The sequence below is a fragment of the Prionailurus viverrinus genome, chromosome E2 (assembly GCF_022837055.1).
Source record: "Prionailurus viverrinus isolate Anna chromosome E2, UM_Priviv_1.0, whole genome shotgun sequence".
NCBI classification, from domain to species: Eukaryota; Metazoa; Chordata; class Mammalia; order Carnivora; family Felidae; genus Prionailurus; species Prionailurus viverrinus.
The window spans coordinates 42,653,189-42,670,958 of record NC_062575.1 but is presented as its reverse complement, the minus strand read 5'-3'; the positions used below and the strand labels follow the sequence as shown (position 1 = coordinate 42,670,958).

At 42.4% G+C, this 17,770-nt stretch overlaps 1 protein-coding gene across 3 annotated transcripts in view; it reads left to right on the top strand.

The window, feature by feature from the left end:
• Positions 1-17,770, top strand: part of CEP89 (centrosomal protein 89) — a 74,027-nt gene that overhangs the window by 46,712 nt on the left and 9,545 nt on the right. For all 3 annotated transcript variants that reach the window (XM_047835191.1, XM_047835190.1, XM_047835189.1), the window contains 3 exons: positions 8,665-8,832; positions 9,432-9,573; positions 13,464-13,553. In XM_047835191.1, the coding sequence (XP_047691147.1) occupies positions 8,665-8,832; positions 9,432-9,573; positions 13,464-13,553 (400 nt within the window). The remainder of the gene's footprint in view (positions 1-8,664; positions 8,833-9,431; positions 9,574-13,463; positions 13,554-17,770) is intronic.

Here is a 17,770-nt window from a genome sequence, read left to right as displayed (position 1 = left end):
TTGAAGGAAACGGGCAGACCGACATTAATAGTTGAAGGGCATAGTTGAAGTCTCTGAAGACTAACGCTAGGACCCGCAGAGTACCCGGTACGGTGAATGAAAAAGACCCACACCCAGATATACCTGAATGAAATATCAGTGGATCCAGAAGGACAAGACAGTCCCAGCAGCCACAAATGAATAGCGAGCTGGGACTCCAAAGGGTTTCATCCTCAGGGTAAGGTGGACCGGAAACAAACCAGCCCTCAGTCCTCTCTGGAGGAAGGTTCCTTACTCCTAAAAATCTTCCAAGGATAGTGTCCAGGACACAAAGACAGACAGTGACTGGGAACCAATAGAAGTAGCACATAATAATAAAGAGTCCAGATATAGAATTATCAGACAAAGACTATAAAGCAACTGGTGGCTGTTAGGCTTAAAGAAATAAAAGCCTCCAAAATATCTTCTGAGAACTAAAAAGCATCCCAATACTGGGTTTGAAAAAGAAACAGAATTTTTAGAACTGGAAAATATAATAACCTAAGTTGAGAATTCACTGGATGGGCTTAACTCTAGACGAGAGCTATCAGGATGGTGAATTAGTGAACTGAAAAATAGACCGGAAGCAGGTAACCATAGGATGGCATGGAGTGCTCCAAGGTTGTGGTATCAGTCGATCACAGACAGGAAGCGACATAGGGATATATTTGATCCAGAGAGTTAGAGTTATGACAGCTGGGCGTCTTCCGCAACTGAAGACAATATGACAACACGTGGATTATACTTGCCCAAGGAACGCAAGCACAGTCGGGTAAAGGAAGAGCTGTCTTAGCGAAAGAGCAGAGAACAGGTTTCCTTCAGAGCAGTTCAGCCACAGCAGGGTGTTTAACAGGTAACAGGGGACATGTCAATTGGGAAACAAACAGAACCCCTAAGGAGCTAGAATTTTATCACTGGAGAAAATGCCTTTCAGGAATGAAGCCAAAATAAGGATATTTTCAAATCCAAACTGAGTGTTGCCACCAGGCAGCCTACATTAAAGGCAATTCTAAAAGAGAGTATGCATCAGGAGGAGGAAAATAATTCGGACGTGGATGTATCAGAAACAAGGTAGAAATAAGAGTAAAAAAAGACATAGTGAATATGTTAGTAAATGTAAGTGAACATCAAGTCCATAGAACAATATCTTTTGGGATTTAAAAATACATAGAATTCTGGGGCGCCTGGGTGGCTCATTCGGCTAAGTGTCTGACTTTGGTTCAGGTCATATCTCGCAGTTCATGGGTTCAAGCCCCGCGTCAGGCTCTGTGCTGACGGCTCAGAACCTGGAGCCTCCTTTGGATTCTGTGTCTCCCTCTTTCTCTGTCTCTCCCCCATTTGTGTTCTGTCTGTCTGTCTCTCTCTCTCTCTCCCAAAAATAAACCTAAAAAAAAATTGTTTTTTAATTTTAAATACATAGAATTCATATGCACAACAATAACAGCATATAATCAGGAAGGGAGTCAATGGAGTTTGTCTTCTAAAGTCTTTATGTGATTCTGGAGAGGGGAAAGGTGTTGATTCATTCTATAGTGTGAAAATATGCATGATGAAATTTGTGCAAACAGAATGTGTATAACTTCTAAACTAGTATGGGGAAAGAATGATTTTTTTTTAATCAGTCCAAATGAAGGCAAGAAAAAATAGGACAAATGATAAAATAGAAAACACAAAATAAAAAGTTAGATTTAAAGGCAAATGTATCAGGAGTGAGTAAGTACACACTAAATAGACTATTAAGTTAACATTTGTTAAGTAGAGCCCTGGGAGGTTGGATGGTGAGCCATAGTGAGACCACAAAGAAAAGTGAAATAGAGAAGTTTATAACTCACAGGTACCTAGAGGGGCCACACGGGAGGTCAAGGCAAGGTGCCTGGGTACATGAGCGTCTGTGAGTGACATGCTAGGGTTCTTGGATGGAGACCAGATTGGTCAATTCAAACTAAAAAGAGCAGGGTTTTGGTAAGCTTTGGGCTGTCTTAACTATGAGGCAGTGAGGGGAAGGCCCTAGGAGGTGGAGAGAATGCTTGTCACGTGGAGGAATACCACCAGGAATTTACATTTACCCATGACTCTGCAGGATGTGACCAAAGTCCTGTGCATGGGGGAGGCTAGCATCCACTCAAGGCCTCACGCAGGCCGTACACAATGGGTTGCAAGGCAGAAATACTATGGAGTGGTGTAGCTAAATTCTCAGTGGCAACCCTGTGTTGCCATTAAGCTATACATCTCAGTCAGAAAGGTGCAGAAAGGTCAAAAATGAAAGGGCAGAAAAACCCATACTAGTCAAATATAAACCAAAAGAGAAATCATTAGAAATAATAAGAGATTTTAGCAAAGTTGATAGAAACAACATCAGTTTACAACAATGAACTGTATTTCATTGGAGGAACAAATATCTAAAAAGTAGAGTACTTCTGTTGGGAAAATGATAAAACTATACTGATAATTTTGGTGGGTAAAAAACTTACAAGTTGATCGGTTTTTGATTTGGAGAATTTTGTTCCCCATTCAGTGTGAAGATGCTCTCCATAGCCTTTCGGCTTGCATTGTGCCTGATGAAAATCTGCTGTTGTTATCATCTTTGTTCCTCTGAACATGATATCTTTTTTTCTCAGGCTTCTTTCAATAATTTTTCTTTGTTACTGGTTTTTAGCAATTTAATTAGGATGTCCCTTAGTGTAATTTCTTTATGTTTATTCTGCTTGAGGTTGACTGAGCTTGGAAATAATTTAGCTGTTGTTTCTTCAATATTCTTTTCTATTCTTTTTCTCACCTCTCGTGGGACCACTTGATATTGTCCCATGGGTCTCTGATGGCTCTGTTCATTTATTCCCTCAGTCTTCTTTCTCTCTGCTTCAGTTGGATAGTTTCTATTGCTGTCTTCCAGTTCTCTAATCTTTTTTTCTGCAGTGTCTAATCTGTATTTTTATAACCATATAGTGTATGGTTTCCCTCATATATTGCATTTTTCCATCTCTAGAAGGTCCATTTGAGTCATTTATATTTTCCATTTCTCTTCTCATCTCTCCTCATCCATTTCTCTACTGTCTTGAACATACAGAGCATATTTATAATAGCTGTTTAAGAATCTCTGTTGGTCAATGCCATCATCTCTCTCACTTCTGGAATTGTTCTATTGATTTTTTTTCCCTCTGATCACAGACCATATTTTATTACTTATTATTCCCATGCTTGATTGGATGCTGGATATTGTAGATTTTGTGTTGTTGGATGCTAGATGTAGTGCATTGCTTTTAAATAGCATTAGATTTTGTTCTGGTGCACACTTACGTTACTTGACCGTAGTTGGGTTCTTTCAAAGTTTGCTTTTCTTGGGGTAGGCCCAAGGCACCTTTTAGTCTAGGGCTACCTTAGCTTCATTGCAAAGGCAGTGATACCCTTCTGAGGGTTATCTCCAGTGCCCCTTCTATTATAAGGTCTTTCCACTCTGGTTACTGGGCGTGTGTACTACTCCTAGTTTTGGTGAATGTCAAGAATGGTTCTGCCTCCTCATTTCTAATGGTTCTTTCTCAGCCTCAGGTAGTTTCCTCTCACGCGTGTGCAGATCAGTAGTCCTCAGCCAGAGATTTGTAGTGACTACCCACCCCCCTAAAGATCTCCAGAGCCCTTTCTCTGCCTGCCCCACAGTCTTTAGCTACTTTGGCCTCTTTGATCTCTGACTCCTCAACCCGGCAGGTCCACTAGGTTCTATTTGGAGTTTTCCTGTCCTGTCCTGCAGCCTGCCAGTAAGCAATTGTAGTACTCACTTTGTTATTTCCTTCCTCAGGGATCACAGCCCTGCATTGTGTATCGTCTAAAGGCAGAAAACTTGTTTCTTACGTTTTGCCTCGTTTTCCAACTGAAGGGGTAAATCTATCTCTACAACTCTGTCTTGGCTGGAAGCAGAAGTCTTTGCATTTTCAACATTCTTCTTTAACCATTTATCATTAACCCAGTTGAATGTGTCCAATAAAATAATAGTTAAGTTAGTTTTCAGTGAAAGAAATGAGTTCTGGATCTTGTATGTTTTTGAGTTACAGTTGACAAGCTAACCTTAAAATGTCTACATGTCTACAATGTCGTCTACATTGTCATGTATTCCTGCTGCACATAACAAGCACGCAGCTACTGCCACATGCCACCCTCTGCACATTTGACGACACCCAAACTGCTGTTCAACAAATCAGGTTCACTCACATCACACTACACAGATGTCACAGCAGCGTTAGATTTCTGTAAAAGTTTTGAAGCCATCCTCTTAGTTTCTGTATTGATCTTGTGGACAAGTAACAAATAGCTGGAGACCGACACCCATCCGAGGGTCACACTTGGAGTAGCATTCCTGCAGAGAATCCTGCAAGTCTGTATACAGAATACAGGCCGAATGGCTATCAGCAAGAAAATGGGTACATAGAATTTGGTATAATGATACAGTTAAGTATTCTACAGCCACACAAAACAGATGGGTGAGTCTTGGAGACATAAGACACTAAAATACATACAGCCCTTTGTGCACCTATTGTGCATCTTGATTCTCTTCATGTGTGGTTCCAACACTGGCACACCAGACTGAGTCGTAGCAACGCGTGGATAGGTGGTAACACTATAAAGGTACTCAAGGCAGCTCTACAATTGGGGCAGGACACGTGGGAATATCTGGGGTACTTGAAACGTTCTGTGTTTTTTATCTTACTATTGAATTATAGTTGACGTACAATGTTAATATCAGTTTCAGGTGTACAGCATAGTGATTGTACAACTCTATACATTAGGCAGTGTTCACCACCATAACACAGTTACCACCTGTCACCATACATTAATACAGTATTATCGACTATATTCCCTACGCTGTACTTTTCATGTCCATGATTTTTATTTTATTTCATTTATTTTATACCTGGAAGTGTTAACCTCTTAACACTTTAAATAGTGTAAAATAGTTAAACCTATTTTGCCCATCCCCCTACCATCTCCCTTCTGGCAACCACCATTTTGTTCTGTTTGTTCGTTTTGTCCCTTAGATCACACATATAAGTGAAATCATATGGTATTTGTCTTTCTCTGTCGGACTTATTTCATTTAACTTAATATGCTCTAGGTCCATCCATGTCATAAAATGGCAAGATCTCATTCGTTTTTATGGATGAGGAATATTCCATTGTATATCTATCTATACCACATCTTCTATATCCATTCACCTACTGATGGACACTTCGATTGCTTCCATATCTTGACTATTGTATATGCTGCAGTAAACATAGCAGTATGTATATCTCTTTTTTTTTTTAAGTTTGTTTATTTATTTTGAAAGAGAGCATGCATGAGGCAGAGAGGGAGAGAATCTCAAGCAGACTCTACACTGTCAGCCCCAGAGCCCAACACAGGGCTTGAACTCACGAACCGTGAGATCATGACCTGAGCTGAAATCAAAGGTAGGTTGCTTAACTGACTGAGCCACCCAGGCACCTCAGAGGTATGTATATCTTTTTCAATTGGTGTTTTGTTTTCTTTGAGTAAATACCCAGAGGTGAAATTACTGGATCATTATGGTATTTCTATTTTTAATTTTTTGAGGACTCTCCATGCTGTTTTCCACAGGGGTTGTACCAGTTTACCTTCCCACCAACAGTACACAAGGGTTCCCTTTTCTCCCCCAACACTTGTTAATTTCTTGTCTTTTCAATACTAGCTATTCTGACTGGCGTGAGGTGATATCTCATCATGGTTTTGATTTGCATTTCCCTAATGATCAGTCACGTTAAGCATCTTTTCTTGTGCCTGTTGGCCATCTGTAGGTCTTTGGAAAAAATGTCTATTCAGGCCCTCTACGCGTTTTCTAATCAGACGGTTTTTTGGTGTGGAGTTGTAGAAGTTCTTTATATATCTTGGATGTTAATCCCTTATCAGATATATTATTTGCAGGTATCTTCTCCCATTCAGTTTCCTTTGCTGTGCAGGAGCTTTTCATTTTGGTGTAGTCCCAATAGTTTATTTCTGCTTTTGTTTCCCTCTCCTGAAACAGATCCGTAAATGTGTTGCCAAGGCCAGTATCGAAGAGATTACTGTCTGTGCTCTCTTTTAGGAGTTCTGTGGTTTCAGGTCTCACATTTAGGTCTTTAATTCATTTTGAGTTTATTTTTGTGGATGGTGTAATAAAGTGATCCGGTTTCATTCTCTTGCATGTTGCTGTCCAGTTCTCCCAGCACCATTTATTGAAGAGACTGTCTTTTCCCCTCTGTGTATTCTCGCCTCCTTTGTCATAGGTTAATTGGCCATATAAGCATGTACAGTTTGTAGTATATCTTGAAATCTGGGATTATGATACCTCCAGCTTTGTCCTTTCTCAAGATTGCTTTGCCTATCCAGGGTCTTTTGTGTTTCCATACAGATTTTAGGATTATTTGTTCTAGTTCTGTGAAAAATGCTAGTGGTATTTTGCTAGGGATTGCATTAAGTCTGTGGATTGCTTTGGGCAGTATGGACATCTTAGGAGTATTCTTCCAATCCATGAGCATGGAATGTTTTCCCATTTTTTTGTGTCGTCTTCAGTTTCTTTCATCAGTGTCTTATAGTTTTCAGAGTATAGAGTTGCATTCCTTGATTAAATTTGTTCTCAGGTATTTTATTCTTGTGGTGCAATTGTAAATGGGTTTTCTTTTTAATGTCCTGTTTCTTCACCTATATGGTAATTATATGATGGTTCATTATAATTATTTGTTAAAATATGCATTTATCTTTTTTTTTTTTTTTTAACGTTTATTTTTGAGACAGAGAGAGACAGAGCACGAGCAGGGGAGGGGCAGAGAGAGAGGGAGACACAGAATCTGAAACAGGCTCCAGGCTCTGAGCTGTCAGCACAGAGCCTGACGCGGGGCTCGAACTCACGGACCGTGAGATCATGACCTGAGCCAAAGTCAGACGCTTAACCGACCAAGCCACCCAGGCGCCCCTGCATTTATCTTTTATATGTTTTTCTATATGTATATTTTACAATTTAAAAAACTTTAAATCATAGCATTTCACCAGAAGAAGTAAAATCAGAAATGATCAGTACAAGTTTCCTCTGGGATGCCCAGGGGGTGGAAAAGGAAACATTTGTTTTATTAAAAAACATTTTTGTTAGGGGCACCTGGGTGGCTCAGTCAGTTAAGCGTTCGACCTCGGCTCAGGTCATGATCTCACAGTTCGTGGTTCAAGCCCCACATCAGGCTCTGTGCTGTCAGCTCAGAGCCTGGAGCCTGCCTCAGATTCTATGTCTCCCTCTCTCTCTGCCCCTCCTCTGCTTGCTGTCTGTCTCTCAAAAATAAATAATAAACATTAAAAAAATATTTTTAATTTTTTTTTTTTAAATCAACTATTTCAGGGCACTTGGCTGGCTCAGTCAGTGGAGCTTGTGACTCTTGATCTCAGGGTTGTAAGCTCAAGCCCCATGTTGGGTGTAGAGATTACTTAAAAATAAAAATCTTCAATAAAAAAAATAAAGTATTTCTCCCACTATTAACTGTTTTTGGTTTTTGTTTTTTTACAAATTATTTCTACCTTTTTTATTTGTTTGTTTTGTTTTAAATTAAAAAATTTTTTTTTCAACGTTTATTTATTTTTGGGACAGAGAGAGACAGAGCATGAACGGGGGAGGGGCAGAGAGAGAGGGAGACACAGAATCGGAAACAGGCTCCAGGCTCCGAGCCATCAGCCCAGAGTCCGACGCAGGGCTCAAACTCACAGACCGTGAGATCGCGACCTGGCTGAAGTCGGACGCTTAACCGACTGCGCCACCCAGGCGCCCCTGTTTTGTTTTAAATTTAAATTTGCCAGCCTGCAAGGCTGGGAGTAAGGCCCACATGGTACTTACCCCATCCCAGAATTGGGCAGCCTCTGTGTGTGGCTCTACCTGTTCAGGGCTGGTCATGGCATGAAAACTGACCAAGAGAACCACTGAAGAAATAACTCTTTTCTCAAGCGTCATTTTGCCAGAATTTCATATTGAAATTGTATGCCCTCTTTAGTCTTTTATTTCTCTTATCATTAAACCATTGAATTTAGTATGACATAAAATTTATTTTAGCATTAGGGTTTGGGAAGGCAATTATAACTATGTAAAAAATTAAACTATCTTAATTTTTCTTCTGGAAGGAATATAGGGTATAAATAAGTATATCTATACAGGGGCACCGGAGTGGCTCAGTTGGTTAAACATCCGACTCTAGATTTTGCCTCAGGTCATGCTCACACAGTTCGTGAGTTCAAGTCCCACATGGGGCTGTCAGTGCAGAGCCTGTTTAGGATTCTCACTCTCTGCTCTCTGCCCCCCACCCTCTGTCTCAAAATAAATAAATAAACTTTAAAAGAAAAGTATATCCATGTAGAGGCATATGCAACAGTTACGGGCAGGGGTTAGATCATTACCATCAAAGAAGTGTGCGCCCAGCCATGCCCAGCCTCTAGAAGCTCCATCCCAGGCCCTCCGGGAGGGGACAAACAGTATTTCCAGGGTGGGGGGTGGGGGGTGGGGGGTTGGGGGGGGTGCCTCCCAAGGAGCCCCATGGGCCCCAGGGGCTGGGCTGCCCATCACTTGCCTGGCAGTGGCCGCCTCAAGTTAACTTCAGAGTGTAGATACAAGCCTGTGATGTTTTTGTCTGCCAGCCAGTTGCAGAAGGAAGAGGAGAAAGGAGGTGCTGAGCTAGAAGAACTGATGGAAAAGCTGGCCGTCCTGCAAATGCAGAAAAAGAGCCTGCTGTTAGAGAAGAACCGCCTGACAGCTGAAAACAAAGCACTGGGAGCTGAACTCGAAAGGGCACAGAAAATAAATAGGTTTTTATCTATCTTTTCTTCAGCCGGGTTTTTTATTTTTATTTTTATTTTTTTGTATTAAAAAGAGACAAATATTCCGTTTTATTTTCTTTGTCTAATACTGGCTAGAAAATGGAAAAGGATCATTGAGATTACTGGATATCAAAACAAAAGCCCAGTAAAGGCTTTGCTGTTGACCAGCATTAGCCAACATTTCTCAAGTCTATGGTTCAATTATACTTGATAGTCATAATGATGACCCTAAGACTGAAAGTCCTGGAAGTTATTTCCTATGCATTTTGGGGTAACTGGATTCCTTTTTCAAAAGCATCTTTTAGAACATGGGCCAAAAAATTAAGAGAATAATACATAAGTAACCTATTAATTGTGTGAAGCATTTTTTGATTCTTGCTGACTTGGCCGGGAATCAGTAATTATGCTTCATTCAAAATTAAACTCGGTTACCTATTCTCACCCTGAAACTCAAAGGAAGATTTGGGTTGCCGAAGAATACATTTAAATGCTAACATACTTGCTGTGTTTACAATTCAGATAGTCTCTATGCCCTAGCAATTCAGGCTAATGAGTTTTTTATTCCACCATTTGGGGGGACTCTCTAGGAGGTCTCAAAAGAAAATTGACGTCCTCAAAAAGCAGGTGGAAAAAGCCATGGAGAACGAAATGTCTGCTCACCAGTACCTGGCAAATCTTGTTGGCCTGGCAGAGAATATGACCCAGGAACGCGACAGTCTTATGTATTTGGTAAGCTCCCCCAGTTAACTTCGAGTCCACTGCAAGTTAATATGCAAACATAGTTTTAAGTGTGTTGTCTTTATAAAATTACCCGTAAAAACCTTCATCTTTTTACATTTTAACTGCACATTTTCAGATTCTCCAAAATTTTTGCTTTCAACCATGGGGGAAACACATTTTTGAAAGGCGGATAACCCACACTTTTTTTTTTTTTTTCAACGTTTTATTTTATTTTTTGGGGGACAGAGAGAGACAGAGCATGAACGGGGGAGGGGCAGAGAGAGAGGGAGACACAGAATCGGAAACAGGCTCCAGGCTCTGAGCCGTCAGCCCAGAGCCCGACGCGGGGCTCGAACTCACGGACCGCGAGATCGTGACCTGGCTGAAGTCGGACGCTTAACCGACTGCGCCACCCAGGCGCCCCATCCCACACTTTTAAATAATGGTGAATGGTACTCTAGAAGATAAACTCATAGAATTAGTTGATCCAGCCAAATAGAACAGGGTCGCCAGGCATTTATCACACATGCAGACGCGTCTTCATATTCTCCCTGTAAGACTGACTTAATGTGTTCCCTGTTTGAAGATGAAATATGAGCACCGTGGACAGGGTAAATAGAGTCCATCCCTCGCTGCTCCTGGCGACCCTAGTCCCAAGGAAAAGACCGCGTGGGTTATCGGTGGTCCTAGATGGTGGAGCACTGCCCCGCCAGCCCGCGTGATGCCAAGGGCATGGTTCTTGGCATTTCCACATTAGTGTTAAAAGGTGTCAGGGGCAGACTGTGCAGTGAAAGGAGGCACGCTCTTTGCCAAGCTCCACTCAGTGAAAAAAGCCCAATAGAATTTACCACAAAATGGGACTTACGTAGTGGTGTCTCCAAGTGGTGAAATTACAGGCAATTAAGAAAAAAATCTAGGCCTGTTTGCATTTTATGATTTTTCAACTTTGAACACATGTTGCTTACATTCATTTAAACATGTTTGGGGCGCCTGGGTGGCTTGGTCGGTTAAGCGCCCGACTTCGGCTCAGGTCATGATCTCACGGTCCGTGAGTTCGAGCCCCGTGTCGGGCTCTGTGCTGACCGCTCAGAGCCTGCAGCCTGTTTCAGATTCTGTGTCTCCCTCTCTCTCTGCCCCTCCCCTGTTCATGCTCTGTCTCTCTCTGTCTCAAAAATAAATAAACGTTAAAAAAAAAATTTAAAAAAAAACATGTTTGTTTAAGCAGCGTTGCAAATCTCTGGTAGCATATGATTAGAAATAATAATTTAGTGCATGTCGTGACAGAGGAAACTAGCAGATTTTCTGAGACATTTGGAAATTGGCAAACTTGGAATCACTCAACCCCTCTCCCAAGTGAATGGGGTGTGGAGAGTCTGTCAGGATGTGCCACAGGCTTATTCCCATTTGTTAGGAAGGTATCAAGTTCCTCCTTTGAGGGGGCACCTGGGTGGCTCAGTCAGTTGAGCGTCCCTGGGATTGAGCCCCGCATCAGGCTCTGGACAGAGCGTGGAGCCTGCTTAAGATTCTCACTCTCTCCCTCTGCCCCTTTCCCCTCTCTCAGGATCTCTCTCTCTCTCTCTTTCTGTCTCTGTGTGTGTGTGTGTGTCTCTCTCTGTCTCTCCACAACAACAACAACAACAACAACAAAAGTCCTGGGTGCCTGGGTGGCTCAATCAATTAAGCTTCCAACTTCGGCTTAGGTCATGATCTCCCAGTTTGTGAGTTCAAGCCCCATGTCAGGCTCTGTGTTGACAGCTCAGAGCCTGGAGCCTGCTTTGGATTCTGTGTCTTCTCTCTCTGCCCCTCCCCCACTCATTCTGTCTGTCTCTCTCTCTCTGTGTCTCAAAAATAAATAAACATTAAAAAAATTTTAAAGAAAAAATTCTCCATAGGATAATGAACATTAGGCTTTTAGCCATTGTTTATATAAGAGGAAATAGAAATATAAATAGCACACAGCTCTTGGGGGAAATGTGATCCTTATTTGTAATAAAAGAGATGCTAATTAAGCCAGTCCTGAGATCTCATTCTGCACTTATATTAAGGTTACCAAAAAAGTTGCTTTCTTAATTACAATAGTTGCTGCTAGGAGTGGTAAGATTGATTACACATGAATGGTGATTTCTAAGCCCTTCCCAGGTCTTTTGGAAGCAATGTGACTCAGACACAGCATGGTAGGCCCCTAAGCCTGTATGCCCCCGTCCCATCCGCCTCCTGAGAGGTCATCATCCTAACCCAAGTGCTGGGCTCAGGCATTTTCTGTCGTGGTGCTGAGCGCCCATTTCCCCCTTTGCCTTGCCTCCTGTGCTTCCCCACTGGAATAGCCAGAGCGCAAAGCAGAAGCTTGCTGAAAAACGGGGACCCCGCTGCCACGTGTCAGTACCACCGTAAAGGCGAAGTCATCTTGTTTGCAGCGTGGGGCACGCAGGCTTCCCCGGGAGGCAGGCCCTGCACCTCCCATGTGGGCCAGCAATCACGCCAGGTTTCTGTGATGAAGTTTAGATCCTCCCCGATCCTCACACCGTCCCTCTTAGGTCCTCCCTTCGTATTTGTGGGCCCAGGATGGGAATCGAAACGGAAGCCATACGCTATTTGTCCAAATACTTGGAAGTTACAAGTTAAGCCAACAATCTGTAAATGAAACATGTTCTCTCCCCCTGCCTTGAACTTTGTTATTATGGCCTGAACGCCAGGCTCAGGTTTAGAATCCTTAGACCCCTCGGACGTGGGGGAGCTGCTTTCAGCCCTCCCCAGCTGTGCCCACCGCAAGAGACATCTGTGTACCTACAGACACTGTTGTCCCCCTGGCCCTGCGAGCGCCTTGTGCCTGGGAGCCCCGAGACCAGCCGGGGTTCGGGGTGCTGCTTGCTGCCTCTGCCCTGTCCTGGGACTGTGGGCCGAGTATCCCAACCTTACCCTGTCCTGGTCTCCTAGGCCTTAATTTATTGAGAATGGCACCTTAATTTCTTCTTTTAGTTTTTATTTTTATTTTTTATTTTTGAGAGAGACACAGAGTATGTGCGTGCAGGTCCGCTTATGCGGGGGGCAGGGGGGTGGGGGCAGAGGGAGAAGGAGAGAGGGAATCTTAAGCAGTCTCCATGCCCAGCTCGGGGCTCAACTCCATGACTGTGAGATCACGACCTGAGCCAAAATCGAGAGTCAGATGCTTAACCAACTAAACCACCAAGGGGCCCCAAAAGGGGCACCTTAATTTGTAATCCCACATTTAGGATGAGTTTTCCATGTGACTTACGGCAAAGTTATTTAATGTTCTGTGTCCTATTTTTCATTTCTGAAGGAAATCAAATGAAATCAAATTGTGCTCATCTTTGCTTTTTTATTTTAGCATTTGAAATAATTTATAGTGTGTAGTAATTCATGTCCCATATGGATATTAATCTAAAGCACTCTGCTGCAAATGACATCCCTCTAAGATATAAAGCTGTCACATTTGGTTTGGTGAGTGGCATTGTGCATTCATGTTTATCCTTAATTTTGTAATTATTCAAATAGTCAAGGTAAAAGTATATTTGCATCTCGGCACTTATTCCTTGGGTCTGATTGAAGGAATGATATATCCCGCAAGAATAGAGATGTGTGCTGAAAACCCTTCCAGCCTCTCACATTCCCCTGGTTTGAGGGGCTCGATCTTCCATTGGTGTCCAGGAGGGGCGCCCAGCCTGCTGTTCTGGGTTCTTGCCCCTCCTCAGCTCTTGGCCCAAGTTCTGCCCACAGCCTTCAAACGGGGTGGAGGTTGGGGGCCAGACAGGTGCTGGGCCAGGACAAGTGGCAGAACGGAGATCACTTGTAAGTAGCAAGATTCTTCGCAGAAGAATTATTAATTTAATTTTTCTGTTCAACTAAGAGCCCATTATTTTTCTTTTTACTTCGCTCTTTAGGCTAAATGTTTAGAAAGTGAAAAGGATGGAGTTCTCAACAAAATCATAGAAGGCAACATTCGCTTGGGAAAGTTAGAGGAAAAAATCAAGGTAAGTGGCCATTTAACCTCAGAAGTTCCATTTGAAATGGAAACAGTGGCTTACTGGGGTCAGATTTCTGTGTTTAAAAAAATGGTTCATTTTGCATGTATGTATCTCCAGTCATCTACAAAATAAAGCGGTACTGGGTTTCAGGAGCAGAAACCACTCATTAAGCCACTCATCAATCCACTCATTAAATAAACCGGTTTATCTGCACAATAAGATGCCATGCAGCTATTGTTTTGTTTTGTGTTTTGTTTTGTTTTGTTTTGTTTCGTTTTGTTTTAAGATATGGAAAAATCTCCAGGCTCTATCCTGAGCTTAATGTGCAGGCTTTATTCTCAAGGCCAGCATTTATTGGTTCAGTTGGAGATCAGGGTTGACCTATTCCTCTCTCGCTCAATCCTAATTGCACCCTCTGGTTTCTCTGCCCAAGAAAGTCGTTGTCACTGCACCAACTCTCCCCTGCCAGGCCACCTCCCTCACCTGACCTCTGTTCTCCCTGCCATCTGTGTTCTTACTGCCGGCCTCTGCACCTGCATCCACAGCATTACCAGCCAAACCGTTTTCTCTGGAGTGGGAGCAGGGGTGTGGGCAGGGGCAGGGAGAGGATAGGCAGGCTAGAGGCCTTGGTGCAAGGCAGGGAGCCTGTGGGTTTTGAAGGGGAGTGTAGCTCCACGTGTGGGTAATTAGATCTAGGACTTCTGTAGGATGACGATTTAAGGGCCTGATACGAGGAGAAATAGACTGATGACATTTACTACGTGGGGAAACTCACAAACTAAGACAAATGAAACATTGGCTAGCTCTGTGTAAATAAGTGTAGTGCTGGGTGAACAGCATGTGTACCTATATGTATGTGTATACACATATATACATATATATACACAAAATTTATAGATAAATAAATAAAATTTAACTTATAATTACTCAGGCCCCAATATATGTCCTAATGCAAAAAATAGACTTTTTTTCCCTATATTTCATGCATATTGCTTAAATAACAAATATTAAGTTTTTGGAAGCCGCATGGCCTGACCATCTTGATTTTCAAGTGGTACAGACAGAGATGCTGCCTGAGTGCCTTTCTGGCTTCCAGTAGGGTCTGCCACATGAAGTGTCTCTGAGCTACCCTGATCTGGGTTCTGGGCCTTCCCCAGGCGAGATCACCTCCATGTAACTAAATTCAGAGAAGACTAGCCTACCCGCCAGCACATCGCTGTTCTCTTTTATAACAGGCAGTGGCCTTTGTGGTGAGGGACGCTCCCGCTGCGGGTCGGGGGCTCATCCCCTCTGTGGGCCACAGCAGCTCTGCTCCTGTTCCCAAATGTACACTTTCGGGCATGGTGCTACTTGAAGAAAGGGTTCCTTTGCTGAAAGCAAAGTTGAAAATGCCTGTCATGAGTCCTCCACCCAGATCTCAGGGGAGCTTATCCTGTAGCGTCCAATGGTAGGAGTGATTTAATTTAACCAGATAGCTTTTGGAGTTGTGTGGACTTCTAAAATGTCATCAGAGATTCTGAACAGATAACTTAGTTTTCTAGGAATTTTATTCCTGACACAGTTTTAAAGTAAATGAGGATATGGTAAGTTTAATCTTCAAGTACACATATTTGTCATAACCTAACTACGAGGCAGGATAAAGAAAAAGAAACGCGTATCTAGATACACTATAGTGAGACTGCAGAACACCAAAGACAAAGATAAAATCTTAAAAGTGGGGCACCTGGGTGGCTCAGTCAGTAAGTGTCCGACACTTGATTTCAGCTGAGGTCATGATCCCAGGGTCATAAGATCAAGCCCCAGATCGGGCTCCCCATGGACAGCATGGAGCCTATTTTGGATTCTCTCTCTCCCTTTCTCTGTGCCCCTTTCCCACTCATGCACATGTGCACTCTCTCTCTCTCTCTCTCTCTCCCTCTCAAAATAAATAAATAAACATTGTTTTTAGTTATTAAAAAAAATCTTAAAAGTGGCCAACGAGAATGTGTTTTTACCGATTTGGTACCTACAAGGTCAAAAATTAAGAAATTTGACGATACAGTGGTGCCTGGATGGCCCAGTCAATTAAGTGTCCGACTTGGGCTCAGGTCATGCATGATCTCACGGTTCATGAGTTCAAGCCCCACATTGGGCTGTGTGCTGACAGTTAGGAGCGTGGAGCTGCTACAGATTCTGTGTCTCCCTCTCTCTGCCCCTCCCCCGCTCATGCTCTGTCTCTCTCTCCTTCAAAAATAAATAAGCAGTAAAAAAATTAAAAAAAAAGATATTTGTCAATACAGAGCATTTGGCAATGACATGAAGCAGTGGGAACTTTTCTACATTGTTGCTGGGGCTGGAAATTGGTTCAGACCATGAGTAAAGCTCACCACCCAGTCGTCCCTCCCTTCTCCTTTCCAGATAGGGGGACTCTCACATGTGTGCACCAGAAATCACGTAAGGCGACGGTCTCAACAGCATTATCCATATTGTCCCAAACAAAACAACCTCATACTCATCAGCAGAACAGATAAATAAATTGTGATGTATTCACAAAGGAATACCTAATACCAATGAAAATGAATAAATTATATTTACGGTATTGTGGGTGAATCTCGCAAGCACAATATTGAGTGAAAGGAACACAACGGAAATGAGAACCTGCAATATGTTTGCATTTATGTAAAGTTTAAAGTAGGCAAAATTAAAGGGTTTGGGGCATACTTAGATTATAAAACTAAAAATGAAAGGTAAGGAAAAGATTTTAGCAAAAATGAAATTAATGATTACAGTCGACCCTTGAATAATGCAGGAGGGTTGGGGCACCAACTCCCACGCAGTCAGAAATCCATGTGTAATTTCCGATTCCCCCAAAATGTGACTACTAATGGCCTACTCTTGACCACAGGCCTTACAAATAGCATAAACAGTCAATTAACACATATTTCCTATGTTGTATGTGTTATATACTTCATTTTTACAATAAAGTAAGCTACAGAAAAGAAAATGTTATTAGGAAAAATGTAAGAGAAAATACGCTTATAGTACCGTACCGTATTTATCCAAAAAATCTGCATATAAATGGACCCATGCAATCCACGCTCCTGTTGCTCAGGGATCAACTGTATGCCTGAAGGGTTGGGATTCTTGGGGACTTGCAGGCTACTGCTAATATTCTATCTATTAACTTAGATGATAGTTCCATGGTGTTTGCTTTGTTATTAAATTACTCTTATATGCTTCCTAAGCTTCCCTGCAAATGTATATGTGTCACCATGTCAATGAGACACACCTTGACCATTACAGTTGCTGTCCAACCATTCTTCCACACCCTTCATTCTCACTACCTTGCCTTAATGTTTCTTCCATAGACAGCATCACCTTCCGACAGGTACATAACCTATTTATTGTGTTTACTGGAAATTATCTGTCCCTCTGACCAGACTATAAATTCCACAGGGGCAGGGATTTTTTTCTGTTTTTGTTCACTGGTATATCCCAGGCCCCTGAAATAGCACCTGACACGCAGTATTCAATAAATTCAATAACCTTTTGGAGAATTAATTAAATAATATATTTTACAATTTTAAAAATTCAACAAAGTCAAACGCAACATACACAACAGTATTTCAACTCCCAGAAAGGCTAGAAGGACTACACCATACCATTAATGATAGGAATCTAAATAGAAATATTTTGAATAATAATGAGCAATCGTGGGTTTTTGTGGGGTTTTCTGGCTTTCCTGTTGGCTTTTGTTTCCAAAAGAGAAGGTCTGATTGTCAGTGTGGTTGGCCTTGTGTTTGGAATGTATCTCAGTACTGTTCATCTAAATAAGATAGTAAAAAGGGTCTACTCAGCCACCCAGAGAGGCACCTGAGAGCTGGATCCAGGTTAGACAGGGCAGATCTCTGGGGAAGTGGAGAGAAGAAACCTAGAAAAGGTCGAGAAAATTCGAAGATGACATCTCAGGAAACCCCAGCAAAATAGGACTCCCAGAAGTGAGGACGGCACCCTGGAGGTCAGGGCTGTGTTGAGATCTGGGAAGCCAGAGCCACAGGCAGAAGCCCTTCCGAGCCAGGCTAGATTCAGAGGACCCGAGAGGGGGGCCACAAGAGAGACAGCATGAAAAGCCTGGAAGTTGACCCAACCAGTCATGCTCCTAGGAACCTCAGCTCAGAGGAATTCAGGGACCTCCAGAGGCAAAATAAGAAAAAGGAAGAAAAACAGAAGTATAATTGTCCTGC